The sequence below is a fragment of the Cucurbita maxima genome, unplaced genomic scaffold, assembly GCF_002738345.1.
Source record: "Cucurbita maxima cultivar Rimu unplaced genomic scaffold, Cmax_1.0 Cma_Scf00025, whole genome shotgun sequence".
Taxonomy (NCBI): domain Eukaryota; kingdom Viridiplantae; phylum Streptophyta; class Magnoliopsida; order Cucurbitales; family Cucurbitaceae; genus Cucurbita; species Cucurbita maxima.
In genome coordinates this window covers 2,576,461-2,595,209 of record NW_019272041.1, presented here as the reverse complement: position 1 = coordinate 2,595,209, position 18,749 = coordinate 2,576,461, and the positions used below count along the sequence as shown (strand labels likewise).

The following is an 18,749-nucleotide window of genomic DNA, read 5'->3' as shown; positions in this document are numbered from 1 at the left end:
TCAGTCAAACCCGCCTGCTTATCTTATCCTGACCAGTGAACATGAAACCAAACTCAACGAACAAGAAGAGCAGACTGAATGGTATAGCTTTCGGTGCTCTTTCTTCCAGTAGTGTGCTCTTGGAGCTCAGTTTCTTGTTCCACAAGCGGTGAAACTCCGCTATCAGCGCCCTTTGCTGCGAGGATAGCTCCTTGATTAGTCGATCGCTTGCGCCCTGCTCAGTTAGCTTCTCTATTCGAAAGGAAGTCCCTAGCTCAGCCCTTTTGTTCTGATAAAATAGGCTACAACTATTAGACTAACTAAGCTAGCCCATAGTGGGTTCCTTTTTTTCCGCAAACCCAACAGCCATTTCAAGAACCCAATTCAATCTCCTCAGATTTTGGAGAATTTGAGAGAATATCGAGGAAGTCTTGCCACAAATTCGAAATTCCTCATCCATTTATGGCTCTGCTCAACTTGAGCCATTAACACTGGGTGAGGAAAGTGGATTACACTGCTACCCACTAGCCAAGTAATTGAAGTTCCAAATTTCCACCGCCCCACCAACCGTCAATTGAAGTTACTCGAAGCAAACATCGAAAAACGCACTTCCATTTTTGGTTCTGCGATTAAATAAGAGCCAATCGGACGCCCATTTTGTCTCATCTTCAAAAGGAATCATGGGTTCGAATCAAAACCCTCCCTCTGGTTTATAATCCGAAGCTGAACTACTGAATTCTTCATAATCCGAAGCGGAACGATCAAAATGGCTGTTCTCCGCTCACTTTCCATGCTTGGTTTGCCGCTTAATTCTCCATCTGCTGTTTATAATGCCCATTTTGACTTGGATTTTGGGTGCAAAACCCCTCTGTATTTTCATTTGAGTAACAAAAAAATTGTAGATAGGAACAAACCCAGATGCCAAAAACCCAGAAATTGGCAAGCTAAATTTCTTGATACAGGCTTCTCTGGGGCGAATTTGAGAAGTGAAAAGTTCATCGTGAGGACAAAATCTGTATTGAGCGTTGATGAAGATGTGGAGAGCGACGGCGATAGAACAGCAGGAGGAAGCGAGGAGAAGAGCCATTATGATGCTATTGTTATTGGGTCAGGTATTGGGGGCTTGGTTGCTTCTACTCAATTAGCAGTGAAAGGAGCTAAGGTCTTGGTTTTGGAGAAGTATGTGATTCCTGGTGGGAGCTCTGGTTATTATCAGAGGGATGGCTATACTTTTGATGTTGGATCTTCTGTAATGTTTGGTTTCAGTGATAAGGTTCGTTCATTAATTATTGTTGTTACTTATCATTTTAATTGAGATACAAAGCATGCCATTACCTTTTGGTTTGAATGATTGTTCATGCTCTTGATTTAGTTTGTTCATACAGTGAGAGAGAGTTATGTTGTGGCTCTGATTGTTAAAGTGATTGAAAGGGCAAAAACTAGTCTCCTTAATCATCTATCCCTGGATTGAAGTGTACATTTGTTAGAAGTAGATTTTAAGCTTTATTGTATGGGAAGAGCCATGTAAGTACACCTACTACATTGAATTTCAAAGAGTATGAAAGCATATAAGTGAGCAAGGTTAACTTAGGTTCCTTAGCTATAACCAGAGAACGAGGGAAGTAGCACGGAGAAAGTGAATGCGAACGTGGCTAAGATGAAGAGATCGTTGGTGTGTATACATTTGAGAAACTCACTATGGGTTGGCCTAATGGTCAATTAGGGTTATGGAAATAATTAAGGGCTTAGAGAAAATGAGTTTAAACAATGATGGGCACTAAGAATTTATATTCTATGAGTTACCTTAACAACTAAATGTGGTAAGGTTAGGTGGTTGTCTTGTGAGGTGCACATAAGCTGTGAGATCCCGCATCGGTTGGAGAGGGGAACAAAGCATTCCTTATAAGGGTGTGGAAACCTCTCCCTATCAGACACGTTTTAAAACCTTGAGGAAAATCCCAAAAATGACAATATCTACTGGCAGTAGGCTTAGGCTATTACAAATAGTATTAGAACTAGACACTGGGCGGTGTGCCAACAAGGGGGTGGATTGTGAGATCCCACATCGGTTAGAGAGGGGAATGAAGTATTCCTTATAAGGGTGTGAAAGTTTTTAAATCCTTGAGGGGAAGCCCGTAAGGAAAAGTCCAAAGAGGACAATATATGCTAGCGGTGGGCTTGGGTTGTTACATAAGCTGACCTGGATACTCATATATATAAAATATAGACACACATTTCTCTAGAAAGAAATCAATGTGTACATACATCTCTCTAGAAAAAAATCTATGCATAGATCAATGAAGTATATTAGATACTACAATGCTCTTCTAAAAGATCTGAAGAGTGATTTTCTGGTTCAGACCACTGGGCTTGTTAAAAAAGATCATATCTTGCTCACTTCATTTCATTTGGTTGATGGTTGCTGCATTTTGCACTTCTGATTTATATATTTGATGTCTGTTAGTGCAACTTCCATCTTTCATTCATGAGTTATTTCCAGGAAACTCTGCTGTAATTTTCTCTTCAATTTGAGTCATTTGGTTGGTAGTCTCATTGATTCTTTGGCAGGGAAATCTAAATTTAATTACACAAGCTTTGTCAGCTGTCGGTTGTGAGATGCAAGTGATTCCCGATCCAACCACTGTTCATTTCCATCTACCTACAAATCTTTCGGTAAGGATTCACCGAGAATACAGTGAATTTATCGAAGAACTTGTTAGCAATTTTCCCCATGAAAGAGAAGGAATCCTCAAATTCTATGGAGCCTGTTGGAAGGTCAGTTTTTTTTATTGAGATGACTGCATCTTCCTCCTGATTTTTTTCTCCTCAACGATTGGCTTACGTGATGAACTTACTTACATGGATAGATATTCAATGCTTTAAACTCATTGGAATTAAAATCGCTGGAGGAGCCGATATACCTTTTCGGACAGTTCTTTCAGAAGCCTCTTGAATGCCTGACACTTGGTAATGATTTTTATTTCGTTGGTTATATTTTATTTTTGAAACTTTCTCCAAGGAGTAAGAGTTTTGAGGTAACAAATAACGAATACAAAACATATGCCATTATTAATTGGGTTTTCGCTGCCTTCATTGAGGGAGTGACACTCGATCTATCTTTCCTCGTCGGTTGAAGAAAATTTTCACCCTTAAGCAACACATCAAAGAAGAAATGCTTGCTTATTCATTTTTAAGCAGTCAATATCTTTTGATGTCTTGGATACAATATACAGAACGTTATACATATTCTGAAAGTATTTAAATGTATCCACATTGCAGCGTACTACTTGCCTCAAAATGCTGGAGACGTGGCTCGGAAGTACATAAACGATCCCCGTCTATTGTCATTTATTGATGCAGAGGTGAGCTCAGAGAATTGATTAATTGAGAATATTTGGTGTAAGTTTTGTCTTTTATAAATTATAGGGTTTCTTTTCATACTCCATATATTTCTTCTGAAATTAACTTATTTTCGGTGCTTATGCAGTGTTTTATTGTTAGCACGGTGAATGCTTTGCAAACGCCAATGATAAATGCAGCCATGGTAAGGCTTTATGAGTTTGTGGTAGACGTTTTTCTTCATTTTGTCTCGTTTCGCTGAATGCTGTCTGCTTCAGGTTTTATGTGACAGGCATTTTGGTGGGATAAACTACCCTATTGGTGGTGTTGGTGGAATTGCAATGTCCCTGGCAAAGGGTCTCGTTGATCAGGGCAGCTCAATAATGTATAAAGCTAACGTAACGAAGATAATAACCGAAAATGGAAAAGCTGTGAGTATTTATTTTTAGAATATTATGATACAAACAAGGGATGAAGATTGAAATCTATAATTTAGCTAGTTGAGTTACGTAACAGCCGAAGCCCACCGTTAGCAGATATTGTCCTCTTTGAGCTTTCTCTTCAGAGCTTTCCCTCAAGGTTTTAAAACGCGTCTGTTAGGGAGAGGTTTCCACGCCCTTTAAAGAATGCTTTGTTCCCCCTCTCCAACTGATGTTGGATCTCACAATTTACCCCCCTTCAAGGCCCAGCGTCCTCGTTGACACTCGTTCCCTTCTCCATTCGATATGGGACCCCTCAATCCACCCCCATATGGGGCCCAGCGTCCTTGCTGGCACACTGCCTCGTGTTCACCCCCTTTAGGGGCTTAGCCTCCTCGCTGACACATCACCCGGTGTCTGGCTCTGATACCATTTGTAACAGCCCAAGCCCACCGCTAGTAGATATTGTCCTCTTTGGGCTTTCCCTTAAGGTTTTAAAACGCGTTTGCTAGGGAGAGGTTTCCACACCCTTATAAAGAATGGTTCGTTCCCCTCTCCAATCGATGTGGGATCTCACAAGTTATGTTCAACTTAATTACTTGGTTTATATTGTAGGTAGGTGTGAAGCTGTCTGATGGAAGGGAGTTCTTTGCTAAAACTATAGTATCAAATGCTACCAGATGGGATACCTTTGGTTAGTTCTTCTCAAATTCTTTAGCAGAATTTATCATATTGCAACGTTGAATGTTTCATCTCCCTCTTATCCCCTTACCAGCATTTTATTAATTACTGATTATGTATGAACTTTGTTTTGTTTAAGGAAAGCTGTTAAAAGGAGTGGACCTTCCCAAGGAAGAGGAAAACTTTCAGAAACTTTATGTTAAGGCCCCATCTTTTCTTTCAATTCATATGGGGGTGAAAGCTGAGGTTCTACCGCCTGACACAGATTGTCACCACTTTGTTCTTGAGGTAGCTGATGCTTTTACTAGCTGTAACTTTCAACAGTTTCATTTACTTTTTATGGAATTGCTATGAAACCTTCTTATTGTTATTGTAATTAGAGTGATTGGAGAAGGTTAGAGGAGCCATATGGAAGCATCTTTCTGAGCATCCCGACTGTTCTCGATGCATCGTTGGCTCCGGAGGGACGTCATATCCTTCACATTTTTACCACTTCTTCCATAGAGGATTGGGAGGTGAGTATATAAACTGTTAATGATAGTTTTAATTTTTTTAAAAAAATTAGGCTTCGGACGTCCCCCTCTTTGTATCTGTTATGACTTTTTCCACCCTAAACTAGTTCAAGAAACAACAAAGATTTTGTGTAACAGCCCAAGCTCAAACTCACCGTTAGCAGATATTGTCTGCTTTGGTCCATTACGTATCGCCGTCAGTCTCACGGTTTTTAAAATGCGTATACTATGGAGAGGGTCTATCCCTACTCCGACTACAGTCTTGCACCGATCGGTGTCTAACATTGATATCATTTGTAACAGCCCAAATCCACCGCTAGTAGATATTGTTCACTTTGGCTCGTTACGTATTGCCGTTGGCCTCATAGTTTTAAAACACATCTACTGGGGAAAGGTTTTCACATCCTTATAAGGAATACTTCATTCCCCTCTCCAACTGATATGGGATCTCACGTTATGTTTTTTTATATTAGACTTTGATTTAATCTCCATCTGCCTTTTTTTCACCCTCCATTTGATCAGTTGTTTCATCCTAAACCAGGGGCTCTCCAGAAAAGAATACGAAGAGAAGAAGGAGCAAATTGCAAATGAAATCATTTCTAGACTTGAGAAGAAACTATTTCCAGGCTTAAAATCATCTATTGATTTTATGGAGGTATATGTTTAGTTCTAATGCTCTACTACACAATCCTGCTAATTTTTATAAGTGTCTATGCTTGAGAAACTTTGACCACTTAAAAACCGCGCCTCTCCTTACAGAATACCGGTGCGTTTCGTAGAAACTCGAATCAAAATAATAAAATGAAGTAAGCTTCAACAAAGATTGAACTTGTTAAAATGATCCATAGTAGTACATGTTACTGCTCTAATTGCCATGGCTTTCGGGTGCCTGGCTATGTTGGCTGAAAATTTCTGAAATGATGACAGATTGGGACACCGAAGACACACAAACGATTCCTAGCTCGTAATAATGGTACCTATGGACCGATGCCACGGGGAACCCCTAAGGGATTACTTGGAATGCCATTTAATACAACTGTGAGTTTATGATTGAATGCTAACCTCCTATCTATGTGCTTAATTTACATCCAACTGAAAGGCCATTACTGATGACCTGCAGGGTATAGATGGGCTGTATTGTGTCGGTGATAGCTGCTTTCCCGGACAAGGAGTAATAGCTGTAGCCTTTTCCGGAGTGATGTGTGCGCATCGAGTAGCTGCTGATATCGGTGAGCTTTCAATTTTTTCAGATATTTGGTGATCATTTACCATCTCGAGTAGTCTTCCGAAACGAATTTAGCTCAAGCAAGTTAGGTTCGCCCAACTTTGAGACCTTGCAGAACTAGTTTGGTGATCATCATTTCTGAAATGAATTACTTGTTTCACGAACTATACAACTCATAACTTTGAGTTCCGACTATCGTTCGATGGTATTCGATGGTATCTAGTTTTGTCGTAGCTTGGCAAGAATTATACTGCCTCCTAACGCTTTCTACTTTGACAGGGCTTGAAAAGAAGTCCCCCATTTTGGATGCTGCTCTTCTTCGGCTACTTGGTTGGTTAAGGACCTTGGCTTGAGTTCATGGCGCTGTAAATGTTTTACACGGTCTGCTGTGTAAGTAGCTGCTATAGTTCCTTATAAATAGAGCAGTAGAAGCGAGCGTCGTATTCATACATTTATGATTCATGTAACGGTAACCAATCTGTTCATGAATAAATAACCGAGTTTGTACCAAAAAAGCACCTCTGAATTGAATGTTTCTCTTGTAGAAAAGGAAGAACAGAAAGGTGCCGCCAACATTTTATGTTCATGGATTTGGAACTAAACCTCTACTGTTAAAGGCTACTATATTTAGCTGTTTAAATGTTCTAGCTAGATGATGCACCTCCAGGAGCAAGCCGTACCGACGATAACACGTCCCGTTCAGCCTTCGATGCTATCACCGTCTCCAAAAGGTAAGTACATTACCAAGGGAGTTTCCATAATAGAGATTTTTACTATTTGTTAGACCCTGCAACTCAGATTCAAGCTCAAGCAAACCAATGCTCTGATTGCTTGTAGTAAATCTTCCTCAGAAAATCTTTTGCATTCTGTTTCTGTTAAACTCCTGATAGTTTCATCCTCCTCAACGAAATGTAAGCTAAGAGACGATACCCGAAAGCCATGGTGATCAGAGCAGTAACTTCGACTACTCCGTTGTCCATTTTCATACCCTTTACGGTAGGTAGGATGTTGTTGTACTGTACCTTTAGGAGAAGCTTGTATGTGTGATAGTTGAAAGACACGAAACGGATCCAAGACACGAACACCGGAACTTTCTGCAAAAAATGATATGATATGTGAATACTTTACCATACATCTTAACGTTTTCAAGGTTAAAATTCGAGCCTCGTAGTATATCACTCATTCCATCTTGTTACATGCTTGTTAAACTTTGGTTCATATGCTTTATGTAATTACGTTTTTAGACCTGATCTACCTTGATAGCCAGACAACAACTGAGCTCTCAATTTTAGACATGATCTAACCTTGACAGTCGGCAACTGAGCTCTCAAGTTTAGACCTGATCTACCTTAATAGCCAGTCAAATTTTAGACCTGATCTACTTTGACAAGCCGGACAACAACTAAACTCTCAAAGCTATAGAGATCAAAATAGAATCAAATGCAGTGAATGTTTACGTGCTTGTGAAAGTTTAGTTTCTGTACTGGTAAATAACTTATATTTCCAGTTTCCATCTCCACTTCCTATGGTCGACCTAGGCTTAACATCGATAATATGAACTAAAACTTCACTAAAATTCAAGGATGAAAGTAGAATGAATCTCAAATACAAAAATCAAAATGATATTATGAAAGAGAAGCACGGTACTTGTACAAAGAATCCACCGGCAAGCATGAAGGTCATGACGGTGACCGAGGCTAAAGTCGTGGCCTTCTTGACATCCATGAGCGTAGCTCCAATAGCCAAGCCAAGGCCCTATATGATGAAACAACTCATTCAAATCACTCCTCCAAGCAAACCCAATGAGCTCAATCCTAAGAAGAAGAAGAAGAAGAAGAAGAAGAAGAAGAAGGCATACCTGAGCAGCCACAATGCAGAGGAAGACAGTGACCATGGTGAGGAAGAAAGGAGCAGCGCTAAGCCTTAGGCCTGCCATGAAGTAGACAACAAGAAGGAAAAGAATAGGCAACAAAAGATCAAGTGGAAGATCACTTGTGGTTCTTGCCAAAAAGTAAGCGCTGAATCTGTACATATCAGCCGCTCTTTCTTTGTTTAGCATTGCTCTTTCTTGAGGGAATGTGAATATTGCTGTAAACACAGGGAAGAATCCCCAAAACACTGCTATGAAGAACAGCAATCCAGCCTATAACAATGCAAATGAAAGCATTTAGACAAGCAACGGCCTGAATGTCGTGAAATTCTTGAGCGGAATAAATCGAAGCTTCTGTAAATCGTTAAGATTTCAAGCTTCAAAGTTTCTACAACAATGGAGGAGTTGAACTACCTGGTCATGCAAGCCTTTTGGAGTGCCACTTTCCGATCGCCACCACAGTAACCCTAAGATAACGGCGGTGGCGAGAACTTGAGTGATTCTCAGCCAGCTGAAGTATTCATGGCGTCTTTCTTTAATTCCTCTATGGAACAGTATCGAATATTGTTCCCACCAGCTCGCTCCCCATTGCCTTTTCGAAGACTTCACCTTCGATTTCAGCTCTTCGTCGAGCATTAGAGGTGCGAGCATCTTCCTCTTTTCCTTCTCTGCAACTCTCGTCTCGTAAGCCTCCACAAGATACTGCTTCAAATTATTGCATTCCAATCAAATCATCGTCGTTCATTTTCAGTGCGCATTATTGCAAGTATTACAATCTAATTGAAAACTGGATGCCTTGACTCGTATTTTATGAAATTCAGACGATCTTCTATTATGCTGTGGAAATTCTACTACGATCAGGTTATTTCAAAGTGGATTATAATCATATTGAAATCAAAGCCAAAGAAGTGAAGAATGTGGCTTGATTTCCCGAAACATACCTCCTGCACAAGAGCTGGAGAAGGCCTATCAAGCCTACTGTCAGGCTCAGAATTCTCTACTTGCACCTTATCCTCTAGCTCTGATGGAACAGACACATCATTGAGGTTGCCATTTGCAAGGTCAAGCAAGAACTCAGCAGGATTCATTGCAATAAGTGGGGAACATCCTATAGATGAGAAATAGTTCATTGCTTCTGCTGCTTTTCCATAATAGATTAAGTTTCCCTTCCCAAGAAGAATTAGCTTGTCGAAGTTGTGGAATAGTCTGCTTGATGGTTGGTGAATCGTTGTCACCACGGTCTTCCCAGCCTGCCATGGAAGAACAGATTAATCATTCTATGTTGGAGCTAATCAGCCAAGGAAAAAAGTATATATATATGTGCATATACTTCAGCTATCTCATGTAATATCTGAACAATTCTCAATGCAGTTGTAGAATCCAAGCCTGAGGTTGGTTCATCAAGGAAGAGGAGAGAGGGGTTGATTAAGATCTCATTGCCTATACAGACCCGACGCCTTTCTCCACCCGAAACCCCACGGACGAAGGAGCCACCAATCATTGTATCCTGGCACCTGCAGTAGGATCTATATTGGTGAGTGTCTATTCCAGAAGAATATAACATGTTATGATTCAATGCTTTTCAGTTAGAAAGAGCTGCATAGCTTTACTTTTCAAGGCCCAGCTCATAGATAATGTCCATAGCACGCTTTTCCTTTTGCTCTTTCGTTAATGTTCTTGGCAGTCGTAGCAAAGCTGCATATCTCAATGTTTCTTTCACTGTCAAGTGGGGAAATAGAACATCCTCCTGCATCACGAATCCTATCCTGTAATGGCATTTTATTTTGTCATGATCATAATATGTTTCTTAATAATCTTTCCACATTAGTATTGGAATCTGAAGAGTAAACTGTGGACTTCGTCTAGAATTCTTGCCTGCTTTTCAGGAACTTATTGTATGGTTGATCATTGTAGGTAATTGAACCACCAACTGTAGATCGTATGAGCCGCCCTCCGAGCAGATTGAGTAATGTTGTCTTGCCACTTCCAGAAGGTCCCATTAAGGCCAGAACTTCGCCTGGGTGTACCAAACCGGTAATCCCGTTCAGGATCTCTTTCTCCACATTTGTCCGCAATCCTTTTATAATTACTTTATAAGTAACATCTGTGAACTGCAAAAATTTTCATCCAGACAACAGGATGAACTGAGTTCAGTAAAGTTGCAGACAATCATTATTCACCATATTTTGGGCAAATATTCAACTCAGGTTAGAGATGGCTATGTTTCCCAAAAGTATACTTCTTTCCCTCTACAAAGTGATTTGCGTTGATTAGCTTCTTTGAGCCTTAAACAACCTGATTTTTGACGTGCATGAACTCAATGTTTTCTAACTATCAGGCTTGTCTAAGATTCCAGGAGGACAATTATCCTTTCAAGTTTTTTATTTTATCTTTCTGGTTCTTATTTTGTTCTCCCAGTTGGGTTGAAAGATGGGATGAGTCTTGTACATGAATGGTGATATAAAATGAAACTTTGTACAAGACTGAACCTGACCATGCTATAATTTGCATGCTAGCTTAGCCATGTTCTATGGGGATTGTGCTTTAATCTCTACATCAATCTCCCTGTTTTTGCCTGTCCAAATAGATAGCCATAATTCATTTGACATCAGAAAAACAGAACATACAACTTTGAACACTCGTTTTTTTTCTTTTTTGTTTTTGGTCATCAAAGATTAGGTGGCCATGTATTGGGGAGAATCACTTGATTTCAATGGTGAAATTACACTTTATTTACCTTGAGATGAATAGGCATGGTTGGTTCTGTTTGAAATCTGGCCTTCCGTGTTCCTGCTTGTACATCCTCTGCTGTTATATTATATGCATATAAACGTTAGATGGTTGAAGCAGGAATTTACCCCAAGATACTTCTTTCTTGAAATGTAGAACTACCATTATTTTCTTTTATGAGAAGCCAACTTCTATTGGAAATGATTAAAGTTGAAAAGAAAACACCATACAGAGAGAAAGATATTAAAAAAAACACCCCAAGTAGTTTGAGGAACTTAGACCTCTCACTTCTGAGTAGAACTCAAGCCTTACTAAGTAAACCATTGATTGCATATGTCCTTGCTGATTCACTTTCTTTGTAACCAACTCCTTACCTAGTGACTAACACACACGTAATGTCCTAATAATAGTTTTCGGCAGCTAACAAAGGACTAAAAGGATTGGAAGCAGCCTGAAACGTTCGAAAATAATCATCTATAGAAGAGTCAGAAAGAGTAAATAATGTCAATTGGATATACTGGGAAGGAGTCAAAGGTAGGTAAAGGAATTTGAGGGTGAGTCTACAAATATGAAATTGAAGTCTTCAATGATTGAACTTTTCTTTCAATAATAACACACATGGGCCCTAGTCAGTCTGCCGATTTGATTATTAGTACCACCTAATAGCCTTTCCTTCACAAGTTTGGTATCTATTACCAGACAAAGAAGCATAAGTGTCCCAGATAAGGCCAAATCAACCCCCACCAAAAAAAAAAAAAACAAAAAAAGGAAGAAGAGAAAACAGAGAGAAAATGCAAGCCAAGCAAATTACTGGTTCTGTTGCAGCAATAGAGTTTTAAAAGTAAAAGGGTTATCTCAAGATTTTAAAACACGTCTACTAGGGAGAGGTTTCCACACCCTTATAAGAAATACTACGTTTCTCACCCCCCTCAATCGATGTTAGATCTCACAATTCACCCCCCTTGAGGGCCCAACATCCTCGCTGGCACACCGCCCGATGTCTGGCTCTGATACCATTTGTAATAGCCCAAACCCACCACTAGTAGACATTATCCTCTTTGTGATTTCCCTTCAAGGGCTTCCCCTCAAAGTTTTAAAACGCATCTACTAGGGAGAGGTTTTCACACCCTTTTAAGGAATGCTTCATTCCCCTCTCCAACCGATGTGGGATCTCACAAAAATACTCTACTTCATTGTTCCTCGTCAAGAATCTTTAGATGGAAAGATTGAATGCTGTAAACTCCAAAATTGTACTTCAAGTACTTGAATTTGGGGGGATTTTTAATAATAGACTATAGAGCCAAAAGTACAGAAAAGAACATTAAAAAAGTATTATGATTGTTAAATTGGTATGAGGATATGACAGTCACTCTTTTAAGGCTTATCTTCCCATGCTTCAATAGAATACAGAGGCAGAAGGTCAAGCATATAACCACAAGATTTGAGTACTTTTATTGCCACAACTATATTTAGCTTTCCCATTGTAAGCGAAACCATGACACTTTCTCTTTACCAAACAAAAACGGGGTTCAGAAAAACGGGACCCATAGCCCAACGGTCTCTCATCTTCCTTTACCAAACACATTGTGTGAACCATATTGAAAAAGTAGGAAGAGAACGTGAAGAACATAAAAGAAAGTAGATGACGAAGAAAACGAAACTAATCTTCGAAAATTAGCAGTTTGTATTGTATTTGAAGAATTTTGTTTCATGAGTATTCGTTTGTGTTCTTGTTTCTGTGGATTCCATTCTAAATTATCAACTAAATTTCTTTCTGTGCAAATAGCTATACTATACACCGACACGTATATCTTTTAGAACTCGAAGGCAATCGTAGAATTTATAGAACAAAGTCATGCTCTAGAAGAATTACTTACGTATATCTTCATCACTAAATGTCTTGGAATCAGCAATTTCATCAGGTGGCAGTGTGAAGCCAGTGAAGGAGAATGACAAGCCCAAGCTAGCACTTGAAGCTCTACTCAGGGCTGCACCACTGCCCAAGTCATCCAAATCCAGCTTCAGTTGTGCACTCCTAGACTTCCTGATGTGTGTGTTTCGACCACTGCCACTGCCACACCCCGGTGAAGGAGCTGTCAGCGTCTGCTTGCTCGGCTTCCTTGACAACGTCGAGCTACCACTCTCCCCCACCACCCCATTTGCCTCTCTGCTCGACGTCGGTGACTTGAATGCTGCTGTCACCTTCTCCAACAGTTGATCGGATTTCGTCCTAGCCAATCCTAACGAACTTGTTTTCTCCATGTCGTCTCCAACCTTCCTATCTAAGTCATGTCACACACACACACACACACACACACATATGCTATGATGAATGTGTAATGATTAAGAGTAATGGTTTGACAATTCGCCATTGTGAAAGAAAATTCATAGTTCATATTGACCATACCTTTTTGGTGATGTTGAAGGAGAGTGGAGATTCAGAAGTGAAGAGCCTTAGAGAGAGAAAGAGTTGGCTCAATCTATTGCACCTTCAATGGTGCTCATTCACTTCTTATATAAAGAGTCGTTAGAAGAGGGAATAGTTTGTTTTTTTAGTACCGAAAATACCCTTATGTTTTATGGTATATAACAACTGTGCCTAATATCCCATATTTGATGTTACTAGACTTTAGAAATTGTATGTTTTTTTAAGGAAGTCTTTTTTCCTTTTCTTTTTCTAATAATGAAAGGTGAGACATTTTGCACCTTATCTCACCAAGCACCAATCATTCTCAAAACAACCCTACCATCTTACCGTACACGTGTTCCAAAGTTTCGTATTTTTTTCGCATTCTTGAGAAATCAATTTCATTTTCAAGCAATTTCTGTGGAACGAACCCTCCTTAATAGGAAAATAAATGCATGTACATTGCGTTTGGTACAATATCTTACGCAACGTTTGTTTTTCAATTTAGTCATTCTAGTTATATATATATTCTCAATTTTGTTTTTATCCAGTCGCAAGTTCGACTTCATGATTTGATCTATAACAAGATTTCTAGATCTATGATCTTAAGAGATAGCTTCATTTATTGGTTGGTGGAGTGATTTAATCTAGAATAACGTTTTCAAGGTTTTAAATCTTGTTTCTAGATCTCTGATAATCTAATTCTAACCTCATCTCTTGATTTTGGTCTAAATTTTATATAAAAAAAATGTTAATTTCTTCCATTCAAGGGTTGTTGCTCCAACAAAAACTTGTATGTTAGTTGAGGATTAAGATTGTCTTATCATTAAGTCAATTAAAATATCTTTTTGTTATCATTCATCTGGGTTTCTAAAAATCTCGTAAATATTTCGACTATTGTTCTTAGAAATAATGCGATTCCTCTTCTTTCGTTTACCATCAATCACTTTTAACCGGAAGGACCAAATTGAAAAAACACTCAAACATGGGGAACATAAACACGTGTTTAGCAAATACGTATGTATCAATGTTACGATGACACGAGTTTTTTGTGGGCGTCATTTTGCTTTGTAAATTAGGGTTTTTAGTCCAATTAAGGGAAAAGCTTTTCACATTAATGAAGTGTTTGAAGAACTCATGCATTGCTTGATGAATTTAAGGCCAAAAGAATCAAATTTTTGTTTGAGTTTGAAGACCTTTTTGGTGACCAAATGTGAGGCCATTCTTTGCTATATTACATTACCTCTACACAAAGGAATTCAACCAAACTTTTAATACTATGAATGTTCATCATTTTAAATAACCCTAAAAATTGTTATATTTTAAAACTCGAAAAAAAGAAAAAAAAAACGGTTACTTGTAACTTACTCGAGTTTTTAGTTATCGATATGCAAATATTGAAAAATATCTGTAATATTAAAAAAAAAAATCAACGTTTGTAAAGTTTTAAATTAAAACGATCATAAAACTGGTAGGAAAAACTATAACTTTTTCGTCCACCTAAATATAGCTAAATTGAATAAGACAGGTAATCTCGACCATTAGGTAAGCAACTTAATACCGCTCACCCTCGGGCTCTAAATTGATGATTTTTTTTTTTTTTTTTTGAATTTCAAAATATTATTCCTTTAGATATACAAAATGATTTAAGTATTAAATATTTGTGTGATTAGGATCTTATCCATTAATCATTAAACACAAACCTCTCCCTCTTTAATCTCCCATATTATCTTCTAACTCTCAACTTCTAAATGTATTTATTTTCTTTGTTATTTTTTATTATTATTTATGTTTATTATGTTTTTTTTTTATAAATTATTTGTTTAAAAATAATTATTAATATTCATCGTTCAAAAATCTAAATTTTTTGCTAATAAAAAAAAAAAATAGAATCAAAATTTAATTGACTTAATAAAAATAAACTAAATAACAACAATTAATCAATAATCTCAATTAATTAATTGATGTCAGTTTGTCGTATTATAAATAATTAATTGATTATAAATCAATATTAATTTTTTTAAATATACATATTTATGATGAGAATTTTGGAGTACAACTTCTTATCATTCTTAAACTATCCCTATATATATATATATAATATAAAAAAAAATCATAAAATTAGTTTTGTTTTAAGTAATATAATTTTAAAAGTTTGGATTTGATTATTTGTAATTATTGCATAGAATATATGATATTTTTTATTTTTTATTTACTTAAATTAAAATTTGTCAACTAAATATAGTTTAATTAGTTGATGTAGGAATATACTCTCGATTAAAAGACTAAATATTTGAATCTTATATGATATAGTACATCGGTTTATGTTTTATATACCGTCATGAACCGTATATGAAATTATTAATATCAAAATTAATTTTTTTTTTTTTTTAAAGAAGGGTCCCGATCATATTAATTAGAGACGGCTGTAAGGGAGAACATTGACAATGACCAAATTAATTAATTAATTTGTATAAACTCAAAAACAAAATTTTTAAAATAGAAAAAAAATAAAAATCGGAATTTTGAAAATAAATAAATATATATAATTTTTTAATGGAAAAATCTAAAGAGATGAGAGGCGGTGCCCGAGTCCTTAGGTAATACCACGTGACAGGGATGTGACTTTCTTCTCCGTCATTGGCCCCTCCTTTTTATTTTTTTTTTATTTTTTATTTTTAAATTTTCATCCCATTTTATATTTAATTTATCATATAATTTTTTTATGAAAATATATATTTATGTAAGAACTTCTGTTAATATAAATATAAACCTATTAATAAATAATGAGATATTTAGCTCTTAATTTCATTGAATTTGAGTTTATTAGCTTAATTAAAAAAATCTAAATTCATATACTTTAACTGATTTACATAAATAAATTGAACAATGAATCTAAGCTAACATATTTAAAGGGTTAATTTTTTATTTAAATTATAAGATTGATTTATAAATTCTTGATCGTATCAATTTAGTTTCTATACTTCAAAAAGTTTTAAATCGATACCTACATGTTTTGTCTATCTAGTCACGGTAATTAATATTTTTCTAATATTTTTTTTTTTATCTTTTATGGTGTTGTGACTTTGTAGAGACTTGTGTCTTTGGAGAACAGCTGCTTCGACTTAGGTGTACATACTCAATAGAGGTTGCTCTAGAACATAGAATTGACTATGTTGGCCTGTTAATCGACGTTGTAAACCTTTTTTTTTTTTTTGGATTGTTTTGTCTCGGCCTATTTACAACTACATAATTAAGAAATTTAAGACATATAAGCCATTGAATTAATTTCATAAATTTAATCACTACCAAAAATAAAAATATATATATATTCCAAACAATAAAAATAAAAAATAAACTTAAAAGTCAAAAAATAAAAATAAAAGCCTAGAAACGAAGTTAGAGATTTAAACAAATATTTTCAAAATATATATATAAATACTCCATGCAATTACCAAAAAACCCCCCAATTGAAACATATTGAGCATTAACTTCTACTAAAACTATTAACTTTTTTGTCTTTTCAAATTCTAATAACAAAATATAAAAGAGAAAAAAAAAGGATGCCAGCTGCCCCGTCATTCTCTTGCCACGTTTTAGGATCAGAAGGAGCGAGTTATTAAGTGACAGCTAAACTAGGTTGATTGGTTGTGAGTCATCACTGCAAAATCAACGACAGGTGGCACAAGGATATGCGTTTGACACGTAGTTCCTCCACGTGGACTTATAGATCACGCATGATGGGACATTTGCTCACATCCTTTTTCTTTTTCCCCAAAAAATATGAATGTTTTTTTTTTTTTTTTTCATTATCAAGATTTGACTATTTAATACAATACCTGTATTATTTATTTATTTATTTATTTATATTTTATTTTATTTTTGTATTAATTAAAAAGCACTAAATTGTTTTTTTAGAGGAATCAATCACTTCGAAGCTTGCCCAATTGTCAAACTTGATATTTAGGTTTAAAGTCATTTTTCTTTTCTTTCCTTTCCATTTTTTTAAAATATTAATTCAATTTTAATAAATATACTATGTTTTCTTTTCATATTTTTAAGAATAAAAGTTCAATGAACTTTTGAATAATAATTTCAAATAGACAGTAATTTGAACTTAGAAGCATGTAATTATTAATCTCCATTTAACTTAAAGAATATATCAAGCAATATTCAACTTCAACAAAAATAAATAAATAAATTAAATTCAAGTCCTACTTGAAAAATTAGGCAAATAAAAGACTTATTCAAAGTTATATTCGATCGCTTTAACTACCATAGTTTGGCGTAAAGGGTTGATGCCAAATCAATAACCGAACCTATTTCTAGCAATCTAATCGATGAAAATTTGCCACATAGGACAAAACTCAATCAATTTTGAACTGGTTTATGTTTCTCGAATCTCCTCTCTTGTCCTAGTAGGTGGGTTTGACTACTTAATTGCACACCTAATTATGAAAAATTGACAATCGAGTGCCAACCAGCTATATAAATACACTAGGAATATGTAAATAGCAAGAAAATAAAGAGATAATGATCACAATATAGAGCAATATCCAGCCATTTATTATACGACAAAGGGAAGAAAAAAGATTAGAAAGTTAAGATATAAATCAACTTTTAGGTGGGACTTACTTGACTTATCATATGCAAAGGCCAAAGAGGAGGCATCATCATCCGCATGCCAAGTGTGGACTTGGAAGCACCAACCAAGGAGGAAATAGGCTGGAAATTCCTGCTGTGCTGCTAACAAGATCATTAGAGAAGGATATTCTATGAGGAAAACCATTGAACTAAGCTAGCTATGAAGTCAAGGTCTTTCAATTTAGTGTTATAGGTATTGTTTCGTAGCTCTTGATTTGTATCATGCTTGTTCTTATTGTTTCGTAGGTCATTCATGTTGAGGATTGTTGGGAGAGAATCCCACGTTGGCTAATTTAAGGAATGATCATGGAATTTTGCAAGGAAGGAATACGTCTCCATTAGTATGAGGATTTTTGGGAAAGCTCAAAGCAAACCCATGAGAAATTATGCTCAAAGTGGACAATATCATATACCATTGTGGAGGTCCGTGATTCCTAACATGGTATTAGAGTCATGCCCTTAACTTAGCCATGTAAACAGAATACTCTAATATTGAACAAAGAAGTTGTGAGCCTAGAAGGTGTAGTCAAAAGTGACTAAGTGTCGAATAAAAGATGTACTTTGTTCGAGGGCTCTAGAGAAGGAGTCGAGTCTTGATTAAGGAGAGGTTGTTCGGGGGCTCCGTAGGCCTCAGGAGAGGCTCTATATTGTACTTTGTTCGAGGGGAGGATTGTTGGGAGGGAGTTCCACATTGGGTAATTTAAGGAATAATCATGAGTTTATAAGGAATACATCTCCATTTGACATGAAACATTTTGGAGAATCCCAAAGGAAAGCCACAGGAGTTTATGCTTAAAAGTGGACAATATCATACCATTGTAGAGGTCCGTGACTCCTAACCATTCAGAGATAGAAATTGATATCAAACCTCAGTAGCCACAGCACTGCTTTGTCCATCTGTTTGCATTAAAGGTGAAAATTTTATAATGATATGGAGGCAAGA

At 36.5% G+C, this 18,749-nt stretch overlaps 2 protein-coding genes and 1 long non-coding RNA gene across 7 annotated transcripts; 2 read left to right on the top strand and 1 right to left on the bottom strand.

The window, feature by feature from the left end:
• The first annotated feature begins 416 nt into the window (after nucleotides 1-416).
• Nucleotides 417-7,352, top strand: LOC111498600 (prolycopene isomerase, chloroplastic). Its single transcript, XM_023149900.1, has 14 exons — nucleotides 417-1,252; nucleotides 2,548-2,754; nucleotides 2,847-2,946; nucleotides 3,259-3,341; nucleotides 3,467-3,523; nucleotides 3,597-3,749; nucleotides 4,353-4,431; nucleotides 4,558-4,706; nucleotides 4,799-4,933; nucleotides 5,472-5,585; nucleotides 5,858-5,968; nucleotides 6,051-6,159; nucleotides 6,435-6,545; nucleotides 6,701-7,352. Exons 1-13 carry the CDS (start codon nucleotides 746-748, stop codon nucleotides 6,506-6,508), a joined length of 1,878 nt encoding a protein of 625 aa, XP_023005668.1. The 5' UTR covers nucleotides 417-745; the 3' UTR covers nucleotides 6,509-6,545; nucleotides 6,701-7,352.
• On the bottom strand, nucleotides 6,547-13,307 carry LOC111498597 (ABC transporter G family member 22-like). Of its 5 annotated transcripts, none has more exons than XM_023149889.1 (11): nucleotides 13,163-13,289; nucleotides 12,633-13,037; nucleotides 10,763-10,833; nucleotides 9,901-10,136; nucleotides 9,636-9,791; nucleotides 9,356-9,539; nucleotides 8,967-9,275; nucleotides 8,440-8,727; nucleotides 8,014-8,298; nucleotides 7,803-7,910; nucleotides 6,547-7,249 (listed from the first exon to the last, which is right to left on the bottom strand). In XM_023149889.1, the coding sequence occupies exons 2-11, from the start codon at nucleotides 13,015-13,017 to the stop codon at nucleotides 7,031-7,033; spliced, it is 2,241 nt and encodes a 746-aa protein (XP_023005657.1). In that variant the 5' UTR covers nucleotides 13,018-13,037; nucleotides 13,163-13,289; the 3' UTR covers nucleotides 6,547-7,030. The 5 variants fall into 5 exon arrangements, with proteins under 5 accessions (XP_023005657.1, XP_023005658.1, XP_023005659.1 ...); XM_023149890.1 differs by having other exon boundaries at nucleotides 12,633-13,033; XM_023149892.1 differs by lacking the exon at nucleotides 6,547-7,249 and adding exons at nucleotides 7,479-7,542; nucleotides 7,605-7,735 and having other exon boundaries at nucleotides 7,781-7,910; nucleotides 12,633-13,307.
• LOC111498607 lies at nucleotides 9,242-10,522 on the top strand. Its single transcript, XR_002720814.1, has 4 exons — nucleotides 9,242-9,333; nucleotides 9,397-9,559; nucleotides 9,940-10,059; nucleotides 10,157-10,522. It is a non-coding gene; the product is annotated as an uncharacterized LOC111498607 (long non-coding RNA).
• Nucleotides 13,308-18,749: the final 5,442 nt, after the last annotated feature.

Bases quoted from the DNA above. Each gene is read 5' to 3' on its own strand.
- LOC111498600 (XM_023149900.1), top strand. From the start codon at position 746: ATGGCTGTTCTCCGCTCACTTTCCATGCTTGGTTTGCCGCTTAATTCT. The intron at 4,432-4,557 runs GTTAGTTCTTCT...GTTTTGTTTAAG, and splicing joins TACCAGATGGGATACCTTTG to GAAAGCTGTTAAAAGGAGTG. The intron at 4,934-5,471 runs GTGAGTATATAA...ATCCTAAACCAG, and splicing joins CTTCCATAGAGGATTGGGAG to GGGCTCTCCAGAAAAGAATA.
- LOC111498597 (XM_023149889.1), bottom strand. From the start codon at position 13,017: ATGGAGAAAACAAGTTCGTTAGGATTGGCTAGGACGAAATCCGATCAA. The intron at 8,299-8,439 runs GTAGTTCAACTC...GCATTGTTATAG, and splicing joins CAAAAGGCTTGCATGACCAG to GCTGGATTGCTGTTCTTCAT. The intron at 7,911-8,013 runs GTATGCCTTCTT...TTCATCATATAG, and splicing joins TCTGCATTGTGGCTGCTCAG to GGCCTTGGCTTGGCTATTGG.